The 12287-nt window shown below is 32.5% G+C and overlaps 1 protein-coding gene across 41 annotated transcripts in view; it reads right to left on the reverse strand.

Annotated features, from left to right (window-relative positions):
- The window catches only part of LOC145266992 (coronin-2B-like), a 370386-nt gene that overhangs the window by 109417 nt on the left and 248682 nt on the right, over positions 1-12287 (reverse strand). For all 41 annotated transcript variants that reach the window (XM_080122885.1, XM_080122872.1, XM_080122882.1 and 38 more), the window contains one exon: positions 11063-11257. In XM_080122885.1, the coding sequence (XP_079979011.1) occupies positions 11063-11257 (195 nt within the window). The remainder of the gene's footprint in view (positions 1-11062; positions 11258-12287) is intronic.

Consider the following 12287-nt stretch of genomic DNA (forward strand, 5'->3'; position numbering starts at 1 on the left):
AAATATTATGTTGATATTTTTAACTGTTTATTTTCTTATAAGGCTTTTTAGCCTTATAAGAAAATAAACAGTTAAAAATATCAACCTGAGGTTCACTTACTGTTATAATTTGTTCGATTAAAATTATCCAAATGAATGTGCAATTATATAATTACCCAAATGAAGAATTGTTCTTTCTCTTTAGAAAAAAGTACCTTTAAATTACAAGGAGCAACGAAAAATATTTTTTATGGCTATTAGCGTGGTCACGTGGTTGAACACAAGAAACTTTAGGCACCATATACCTACATGATAATCTGGTAAAGATGTCATGTTGTAATGTTCATTGACTTGTACTTACTCTCGGTGGCCTCGGTTATGTCTGGTTCCAATTATGCACAAGTACCAAAAATATTATTGTGGCCTAGAAGGGTCGATAGGTAAGACAATGAAAACAGATGTGGCAGGAAGACATGGACACGAACGTAGGTTAGAAAAAGGTATTTGTATTGAAAACAAAACAGAATATACAGAGAACAACAGTCGTAGCACTTAACGCCAAGATGGCATACTACGAAGTACACATACACCACAAGAGTCAGTACCTCTCAATCTTTTTATACAGTTCGAAAGAGTTCATATCTTGTGTACAACCGTTGAGTTCCCACAACATCCACTCCCTCTTCTCCGAAGCCTTTTTGCAGCACAAAAAAAAAAACTTATTAATATCTTTTTTGCTTTGTGTCAATAATTAGTGGGTCAGTGAATATTGTTTCTCCTTGACTGTCGCTGTTCTGGTTGCAGTGGGTTGGAATCAAGTATCTCAAAAATGGTGATCGACTTTTTCTCTATGAGTAATGTGCCTTTTTCATGAATGTGTCATGAGAAAGCATATACCTTATATTAAAATATTTGTTTTATATTAATTAATCAATCCCTATATAATAAAAACATTGCAGTTTTTCCCCTCCAGACCAAAATACCGTAGGTTTACAACAACAGATACCACATATAAATTTCTTATGTCTAGCCAATTAGGCACTATCTTATGTAACTTTATAAAGACTTTTCTGACACATCCAGGTGTTCAAATAAAATCCTAGATTCCTTCAGAGGAGCTACATCAGCACTATCACATTAACCCACAGAGGAAGTAGTCCCAATTTTTCTTCCTATTGCTGAAGTCCTCCTACTGATCCCCATAAACACCGCGAGGATTTATACACATGGTATGGATATTGTGGCTACACCCTTCGTAACTAAGTGATTCATAGACTAATAGCCCAAATGTTAAATTCCTGTCTGTTGATTCAATAAACAATAAATTCTCCCTTATACATTCCTACTATTCTGATTGGCTTACATCAAACCAATCACTTATTCGATAATTAGTGGGTCAGTGAATATTCTCTTTCTCCTTGACTGTCGCTGTTCTGGTTGCTGGCTGGTGTGGGTTGGAATCAAGCATCTCAAAAATGGTGATCGACTTTTTCTTTATGAGTATTGTGCCTTTAGTGTTTTATATTAATAAATCAGTAAAAATATAATAATTATATAATATACATATAATAATCAATAAATAATCTACATATTAATAGGATAGCGTGTGTGTTGTTTATATATTTTGTGTCACGCTTACATCCGAATAACTGTCGTTTAATTGTTATGAACTTCCATTTCTTGTAAAAAATAATTTTACCAAGAGTTCTTCATAGGTTTGGTTTCGATTTTGATTATAACTGAAGGTTATATATATATTTTTTTCATAAGTTTTGGTTTCGGTTTTGATTCAAGTTGATGCACTCAAATCATATGGATATATATTTTTGAAAATCACAACTTTATAATATATAAAAATCGATAGGACATTAACTCTACAATAATATATATGAAATCTGCAAGAATTAAAATATCATATTTTAAGCGTACTTTACGACCGGGCTATGCCAGGCGTCCCTGCTAGCTTAGATAAATACTTTTGCAGTTTTAACAAAAGAGCCACAATAATATCAGAGCATCTCCATTTACGCTGAATATGTACAGAATGCAAACATCAATATATTACATATGAATGAGTCCCCTATGAAATTTCCACAGGTCCCGCTAGTTAATTAGTAATTTCATAATAAATAAAAAAAAATATAATCTGTATGTATATAAAAGGCAAAAGTGGCACGCATGTTTTTGTATATCCAAGAAAGGCTTGGGGGGGTGGGGTTTACTATTTTTTAAAAACTTTTTATATACTCCCTAGATCATAATAGCTACGATTTGTGAACAGACGTCGTCTCTACATTTATTTTGATCAACTTTTATAAAATTCTCTCTTTTCCATCCTTTTGCGTATTTGTTCATCTTTTTCGTATGACAGCGAAACTAATCGGAGAGAAGTAGGCTGCCTGGCTTTCCTACCAGGAACGTCTTGAAAGCAATTAGTTTTGATCAATGTGGGAAAAACCCTTCATATCAAACAATTGCTATTCATTTGAGAGTTCTTCCCCAACATAGTGGGGAAACAGTAGAAAGCTTAACTGGTCTTCAGCCAACGTTCGTTTCTGCGCCTGCGTGAACTCATTTCTGCAAGTCAACTTTTAAATTGTTAAATTTGAACGCTTTTCACTTCCTCTCGTGTCTTAGCATAGCGGTAAGATCTCAGCTGTTCTTTCACTTTCTTCTTTTCCACCTTCGTGTCACGAGTTCGAGCCTGCCTGATTGCTTATTACCCCCCCCTCCCCCACAAACACCCGGGCAACGCCAGGTACCCCCGCTAGCAATTAATATAAAATGTGTAACATAATTAATAAATGATTATTAATATTTAATAAAATTAAATACAAAAAAAATACATGTTCTTTTAATTTAATTTAAGAACAATCCAGAAGATCTCCAAGAGAACAAAAAGGTACTGTTTCTTTCAACCCAAACAGAACTTTCTAGAACAATCCAAAAATTTTGTATAAACGACACCGTGCTTACCGCTGTTAACCTGTACAGTGAACTGTGCATTTCTAACTCCAGCCTGTTTTATCAACCTTGTTCCAGCCGAAAGAAACTCCCCAAAAGCATTTTCAGCATTCAATTGAAGATTTGTAATTTCGGGTAAATAAAAATTTCTCTTCCTCATTTATTACTGATCAAGGGTTGTATGTGTTTTTGAATTCATCTGATATACTGTTTAAATAGTTAACTTAAAGGTAAGAAGAGTTATTTCCCTTACACCATTATGTTTCTTGTAATATTAGTACCAACAGTGTTTATTTGTAAATATTACTTAATTGTTTTTTTTTTTAATTTTACATAGGCATCACCACTTATCAAGGCCTAGAGGCCACTCGAGGATAAGAGTGTACAGTAGTCAATTGGACAATATAGTAATCGTTAATAATGGAAATTCGGTAAATTTGTTAAGTGGAACGGCTCATCAAGAACTTGTTTATGTTGGACTTGAAGACAACCACATTGTAGTCAGCTGGAAAGCAGGCAAACGCAAGACAGTTCCACAGGTGTGCAGTTCTAAGAAAGAAACTTTGTTTATAGAATCTACGTTTAGGTTTAGGCACAGATAAAGAATGGAGGAAATTATTGATAGCGTTTCTAGCTAGACGAGTGTTTCTCATGAAAGTTTGGCAAGGAGGCGGGCCATAGATTGGAGCTAAGACGAACGATAAAGCAGAGACAGACTCGCAACATCTCTTCTATAAGAAAAAGGTTGCAGAGAAGAGAAAAATAAAAGTAAAATAAGAAAATTTCTTTTTATAATTCGGAGTTGATTGGTGTTATCTTTTCTTTAAATTTGTTGCATGCAATACCCTAGACTAAGCACGTAACAGAGTGACATTTTTTAAATTGATTTTGTTGGCGTTTATGAGTATGTCTCGTTCTTTGTATGATATAAACCATACCGGCAATCTTTTACAATCAGATTTAAGATTTGCGTTTCTTTAGTAATATTATTCATTGTCAATCTTACTTGCTGCTCTGGTTGGTTTTTGTTCTTTTCCTAAATGCTTTTTTTGATTCATTAGTATCTGAATGACATCCTGATTCAGTCGCACAAGTTTAATTAATTTGGTATTTCTACGTTTATACAAAGAAACTAAAATGTTAGAAGTTGGTATAGTCAGACCATCTTCGTATTTGTCAATCTTACTTACTGCTCAGGTTGGTTTTTGTTCTTTTCCTAAATGCTTTAACCTCTGTTTTATTGCATTAAAATATAACTTTCTTTTCATGCAATTTTGTGTCGCTTTTATTTTCTGCTCACTTTTTAATTGTTGCTACGCTATTTCTAGACAATTTTTTTTAATTATATGTGTTATGTCTTCCTTGGTTTGCTGCATGCAATTGATAAGTCTTTGGTCGTTTTTCATAAACAACTTAATTTTGAAGAGATTTCATATAGTACGTTTTCCTTTCTTTAGCTTACACATTTTCTGATTAAAAATGTTGGCTGATAAATTCCAAAGTTTCAAACTATTCATCCAGTTCAAACAAGACTGATTTTCAGCCATTTTTTTAATCAATGTATGTGTTCAATTTTTTAATAGTCTTCTTCAATTTTACTGGTAAATATAATTCCAAAGTTTCAAACTATTCATCCAGTTCAAACAAGACTGATTTTCAGCCATTTTTTTAATCAATGTATGTGTTCAATTTTTTAATAGTCTTCTTCAATTTTACTGGTAAATATAATTCCAAAGTTTCAAACTATTCATCCAGTTCAAACAAGACTGATTTTCAGCCATTTTTTTAATCAATGTATGTGTTCAATTTTTTAATAGTCTTCTTCAATTTTACTGGTAAATATAATTCCAAAGTTTCAAACTATTCATCCAGTTTAAACAAGACTGATTTTCAGCCATTTTTTTTTTTTATCAATGTATGTGTTCAATTTTTTAATAGTCTTCTTCAATTTTACTGGTAAATATAATTCCAAAGTTTCAAACTATTCATCCAGTTCAAACAAGACTGATTTTCAGCCATTTTTTTAATCAATGTATGTGTTCAATTTTTTAATAGTCTTCTTCAATTTTACTGGTAAATATAATTCCAAAGTTTCAAACTATTCATCCAGTTCAAACAAGACTGATTTTCAGCCATTTTTTTTTTTTATCAATGTATGTGTTCAATTTTTTAATAGTCTTCTTCAATTTTACTGGTAAATATAATTCCAAAGTTTCAAACTATTCATCCAGTTCAAACAAGACTGATTTTCAGCCATTTTTTTTTTTTATCAATGTATGTGTTCAATTTTTTAATAGTCTTCTTCAATTTTACTGGTAAATATAATTCCAAAGTTTCAAACTATTCATCCAGTTCAAAGAAGACTGATTTTCAGCCATTTTTTTAATCAATGTATGTGTTCAATTTTTTAATAGTCTTCTTCAATTTTACTGGTAAATATAATTCCAAAGTTTCAAACTATTCATCCAGTTCAAACAAGACTGATTTTCAGCCATTTTTTTTTTTTATCAATGTATGTGTTCAATTTTTTAATAGTCTTCTTCAATTTTACTGGTAAATATAATTCCAAAGTTTCAAACTATTCATCCAGTTCAAACAAGACTGATTTTCAGCCATTTTTTTTTATCAATGTATGTGTTCAATTTTTTAATAGTCTTCTTCAATTTTACTGGTAAATATAATTCCAAAGTTTCAAACTATTCATCCAGTTCAAACAAGACTGATTTTCAGCCATTTTTTTTTTTTTATCAATGTATGTGTTCAATTTTTTAATAGTCTTCTTCAATTTTACTGGTAAATATAATTCCAAAGTTTCAAACTATTCATCCAGTTCAAACAAGACTGATTTTCAGCCATTTTTTTTATCAATGTATGTGTTCAATTTTTTAATAGTCTTCTTCAATTTTACTGGTAAATATAATTCTTCAATAAAATTAATCTTATTGCAAGTCACCATTTGTCGAGTGTCTTCCATGTATTCTAAATCGGTTTGTTGAGTTTCTTCCATGTATACAAATTTATAATTGAAAGATCTAACCCAATGTCTAATTTCAGTGTCATTGAATACTAGCAGGCTACCCGGCATTGCCTAGTCATAAACTATGCATAAATATTATATTTTAATTAATGCAGATTTCTTATTTATTATAAATAGAAATATCATAGATAGTAAACAATGTTGAATTCCTTTAAAAAAAATGAAGTAAAAAAAAAAAGGAAACAAACTGAGACATGTGCATACGAGTATTGCTTTTTTTTTTTTTAAACAGTTCACTTCTTGTAAGTAAAAAAAAAAAATACTCCAGCTGAGATTGAAACAAAACAAAGATAGTGAGTTAAATATGATAACTATTAAACCAGATTGTCCTAATCTTTAAAAAGTGTTTACAAACCTACTTATTAACATAAGAAAGCTTTCATGTTTCATGACCCCCCACATGCGCAGTTGTGAAACAGTTGACAGATAAAAATCCGATGACCCCCCCCCACATAGCAATTTTTCAATTTTGACTCCTTAGCAGCTCTTTTTTCCAGATGAAAACCGATTAAAAGTTTTCCACATGTCTGAATACCCTATATACCAAATTTCAAGTCTGCAGATCAAAAATTCATTGAGTATATAGGTTGAGAAGTTTCCTAACACACACATTCTCACTTTTATAGATACATAGATTTTGACTATCATGTATTTGTGTCAATTTCTGTCGAATTTTGTCCATCTAATTCTATTTGTAGTTTTGCGTCTGCTCCTACAATGTGGCATTGCAACAATTTTGACAAGTTTTATTCGAAAACGAGCAGAATTTTTCCCAGTGTAATTCTCCATTTTGGTTACATGGTCTCAGTGGTAATTTCCTTTGTTTCTGTATAGTCTGCTCATTTTGAAAATTCTTGACATTAATCCTTGAACTAATATGAGACATTTGAAATCATTTGAATTCAAGTTCATCACCAAATTGTTGTTGTCTAGAAGGGTCACTAAGGAAGACATGGATATGAGTTAGAAAAAGGTATTTGCATTGAGAACAAAACATAAAATACAGAGAATAACAGTTGTAGCACTTAATGCCAAGATCGCATACTACGAACTACACATACGCCACAAGATTCGGTACATCTCAATCTATTTATACAATTCAGAAGAATTCATATCTTGTACATGGATGAGTCCCCACAGTGACGTTCAATGTTTTTTATCCAATGGTCCACAAATCATAGGGGAATGTTCTGTGGACCACTTCATTAAATTACTGAAAAAATACATTTTACAAAATCATTTATTTATCGACTGTTATTAAATCAGTTTTTAAATTTTACAAAAAAATTGTTTAAAATGTTGTATTTAATGCGATCCTTGCTTGTGGTGCTTTTTAATCAATTCTTGATAGTCGATAACAAACGTTTTATTTAGTTTAAATCTAAGCGTTCCTTTTTCATTAACATCCAATTTGTTTCTCTTTTTTGTAAAGATGTCAGCAACAGCTGAAAATTCTGCTTCTACTAGCTAGAAAAGAAAGGATAATATGCTGGGCTCAACTAAATCATAAATTTGTGAATTAGTTGATTTTATTTCAATATATCCAAAAAACCCTTCATCTTGAACTCTTCTAGACAACTTTGAATTTTCTTTTCAATCCAAAAGTTCTTCAGGTTGAAAATTTGCTAACTCTTGAAACCACAGTGGATATATTGTGTTGATGAGTTTCTCATAACTTCTCTCAAAATCTTTCTTCTGGCGTTCCAGATGTTCAACACATTCTATGACACATTCTTGATTTGCGTTGATGCTATTTAAATTTTTAAACAATGATAGAGCTTGCTTGTTAAGATATGTTTTCCAATATTTTAACTTATTTATAAAATCTTTAATCTTTTGTGCGCAAGCGACAAGGTCAGATTTCCTTCCTTGGAGTTGCAAATTTAGTTCATTTATAAAGTTAAATATGTCACTGAGATTAAATATTTTTTTATTTAATTGCATTTTTATTCAGATTATCCGAAATTTTCTGAGCTTTTATCTTTATTTTTGAGTAGAGTCAGCAGATTCAGATTTGAATTTTAAAAAGTCCAATACAGCTTGCCACATACTCACAAATTTGTTTTTTTTTTTTACACAGTGATCACCACTTATCAAGGCCCGGAAGCCACTCAGGGATAAGGGTTATTGCAAGTACATAAAGTTAGTGAGGAGATTTGCTGAAGTGTTTACTTAAGGGGGCGGTTCATTAGGAATTTGTTAACATTGGACTTGAACACATCCAAATTGTAGTCCGGAGGGAAGCAGGCAGACGGAACAGAGTTCCACAGGCGTGCAGTTCTAAGAAAGAAGCTTTGTTCATGGAATCCGCGTTTTGATTTAGGCACAGATATAGAGTGGGGGAAATTTTTCACAGTGGATTCAGCTAGACGGGTGTTTCTCGTGAAAGATTGGCGAGGGGGGACCAGAGATTGGAGTTCAGACGAGCATCTGCCATGGAAATCTATCAAGACTTATCTTTGGAGAGCAACCTAACTTCTGTATGAAGTAGCAAATTTTTAAATTGTTCATCTCCACAAAATTTTTCAAATAATCTGCCATTCAAGGAATTTTTTTTAATGAAATTTATTCCCGATATAGCTGCATCAACAGCTTCCTCCATTTTGCCGCCCAGATTCTTTTCTGCCAAGTGTTGTCTGTGAATAATGCAGTGTACATGCACTGAATAAGGAGCAACATTTTTCATCTGTGTTACAAAACCGTTAATCCTGCCCGTCATGGATGCAGCACCATCTATGTTAATTTGAATCAAATTAGTCAATGGAATATTGTTATTATTCAAATAATTGTTTACTTCTGAAAAGATAGCATCTCCACTTGTTCTCTCAGGCAAACTTTTAAAAAATAGCATTTCTTCTCTGATGTCATTCTGATATACAAATCTGACATATGAAAGCAGCAGTGCTTAATCATGAATTGTTGTTTCATCAATTTGTATGGAAAAATGTTTTTCTTAAATTTCTATCAATTTATCTTGAACAAGTTTAGCCATTTCATTTGCTTCTTGTTACTGTTGCTCCTGACAGAGATATCTTTTCAAGCACTGCTGCATCTTCTTTGCCAATAAGGTCTTTAACACAAGCTAGCATAGCAGGTTTAATGTTTTTCTCTGTACCCTTGTGTTGCACCTACTTTAGCAATCATTTCTGACACAGTATAACTAGGGTTTAATGTTTTAACCTGAGAAGCATTCACTTTTGTGAAGAAAGTCAACTAATTTTCACATGTTGAGCTTTCAATTTTTACTCAAAATATTTTTTTCTTCTACCAACAGATAATGGATGCTTTGTTTTCTGGTGAATCTTTAACTTTGCCGTCTTCATGGAATCATTACTCATAACCAAACCACATTCAATACAAACTGGTTTATTGCCATCAACTTGTTTAGCAAATCCTAATAAAAAAGTCATCACTGCATTGTCTCACTTTTAATTCATTTTTTGTAGGAGGGCCTTTTTCTGCTGCCATTTTCTAAAATCAAATTGCACAATTAAATTATAAAATTAAAAAAAAATTACAAAACATTAATAAATAATGAAAATTCTTCGAAATATATGTATGAATATATATATATATATATATATATATATATATATATAAATAAGAAGAAGAACAGAGCTGTAAAGTAGGAGTTTACAAAAAGTTTTTATTATTCGGCAAAATACTCCAAAGCTGGTAACTGGGTACTCTTTAATCCGTGGAGTTTCAAAGAATGCTAATTCTTCTCATTAGAGGAAAAACTGTTAGCAAAATAATCAGATAGTCACGCTAAAAATTTTAACATTTCTATGTATTTGCTGGTATTTGCATAGGATGAAACTAAAAGTTTTATGAGTTGTAGTCACAAAACTTAAAAAACATAATATAAATATGGAAAACAGTTCATGCGAACAGTTCATTCAGAGTTCAACATTAAGATAAAAAATAACCAACAGTATTTAAAGTAGAAGTCCAGTGTAATGGAGGTTATTATTTGCAGGTAAATGAATAACAGCAGGTGCTCGCCTCAGTGGTTGAAATTGGAAAACAAGACGTCAGAAATTGGAGTTAAAAAATTTGAAGACAGCCAAAGTAACGCTTCTATTTTGGCCGGATGAAAAGTTGTAAATATATATATATATATATATATATATATATATATATATATATATACACACGTTTTTATTTTTTATTACCGTATCTTTCTGTTAAGTTACATTATTGTTTCAGCTACCCGGCTGTTTTTTGGCCGTCTGTAGCTCCCTCAGACTTTTACAGAAATGTTCGTTATTATGGGATGAAAGAGTGAATGAGGTCGGGGGGGGGTGCAAGGAGGGCGGAAGAAAGAGAGGAATGTTCCGCTCTCCTCGCCCCCCCCGACCTCATTCACTCTTTCATCCGATAAGAACATTTCTGTAAAAGTCTGAGGAAGCTACAGACGGCCAAAAAACGTCCGGGTAGCTGAAACAATAATGTAACTTAACAGAAAGATATGGTAATAAAAAATAAAACGCATATTTGCTCTACAACAGTATTGAGCACTTTCTTCAGTTTTTATTAATTACCATTTCCACTATATATATAATACATTTTATTGGACTTAAAATGATAATTAAATATATAAAAAATTTTTTTATTGATAACCAAATCAATCTGTGGACTACATTGAGTCCTCACAACAAATTTGATTTGATTTAAAGACCAGTAAAAGGTCGCAGGCATACATAATCTCATTGACATAACAGTTCTTATTAGATCACCAAAGTTAAGCCACATGGAGCCTGGCCAGTATCAGATGAGTGACCAATTGGGAATACAAGGTGCTGTATGTTATCTTTCCATGACTACATATATATATACATGTAGTTGAGGACTGCTTGTGAATAAGCTAACAGCCTAACCAGAGTTAAGCTACACAGAGCCTTGCCAGTATCAAATGGGTGACCATGACCACGATATACATGAAGCGGAGAACTGCTTGTGAATTTGATAGACTCTGTAAACTTTCTCCTTTGGAGAAAGCAGGCATACCAGGTATTACCATTTTTTGAAAGGATACAGGGTTACGTTGAATAAAAAAAAACAAAAAAAACGCTGACTCACCTTCTCAAGGGGGAGAACAAGGAAGGCTCCCCCACCAGAAGCTTCGGTAACAACTGCCATAAATTTAGGGTTGACTGCACAGAAGTTGCTGTCATGGGCATTTTTTGTGATACGAACATTTTCGTAGCAAAGTTCCTTCCGCGATGGATTCCCAAAAATGTGGCGGTACTTAGAACTCCGTACTCGAAAGGCCATCTGCAAAGGAAAACAAACAAAAATTCAAATAGACAAACAACGCATAAAAAAAATAAAAAAATGATTTTTTTTTTAACACAACAGTATCCTCTTATCAAGGCCTCAAGGCCATTTAAGGATAAGGATTAATGAATGTAAGGTGAGACAATGATCAGTAGTGGTGGAAATTGGATAAACTTTGATTATGTAAGATGATATCACAACAATAGCTTTTTAACATTGGACTTGAAAATGACCATGTTGTAGTCAGCTGGAAAGCAGACCTGCTGTACAGAGCGTCACAAGCAGGCAGTTCTAAGAAAAACACTTTAATCATAGAATTTGCATTTAGATTTAGGCACAGATCAAGAGTATGGGAAATTGTTGACAGTGGTTGTAACTAGACGAGTGTTTGTTGTGAATATATTACAGTGTGTGTGTGGGGGGGTGTAGACCATAGATTGAAGCTCAGTCGAGCACCTGCCATGTAAATAGCGAAAGAGCAGAGATAGACTTTCTCTCTGGGAGAAAGTGGTTATAAAGAGAAAAAGATATTGCCCACTAGCTTTCAAAGCTGGTTTTGTACCCTGTCAAGGCAAGAAAAGGTGCACTGAACAGCTCTTCCCCAGATGTGGCAACAGTACTCCATTCTAGGTTTTATTTGGCTCTTGTGCAGGTAGAAGATTGTGTCTGGAGTGAGATACCTTCTAGAGCAGTGGAATGATCCAACCATTTTTCCAGCAACCTTGGCATCATATATATATATTATATATATATATATAATATATATATAAATGAAATCAAAAGGATGTAGTGTTTACCAGCGCGGTTTGTTTTTATATTTTTTTACATATCCAACATTTTTTTCACTTCTTTTTTTTTTTTTGGCAATTTATAACTACAATAAATTGCGGTTTCACTTAATGCCAAAACCAGCAAATTCTAGCATAGCTACAAATATAATTTGCTGATTTCTTTCTGCCCTCTGATGAGAAGAATAACAAAAATAGCATTCTTTGAAATTCTGCGGAATAAGAACTTTGCAAATTGT

The sequence above is a fragment of the Euprymna scolopes genome, chromosome 42 (genome assembly GCF_053919585.1).
Source record: "Euprymna scolopes isolate OS-2025 chromosome 42, ASM5391958v1, whole genome shotgun sequence".
In the NCBI taxonomy this organism is placed as follows: domain Eukaryota; kingdom Metazoa; phylum Mollusca; class Cephalopoda; order Sepiida; family Sepiolidae; genus Euprymna; species Euprymna scolopes.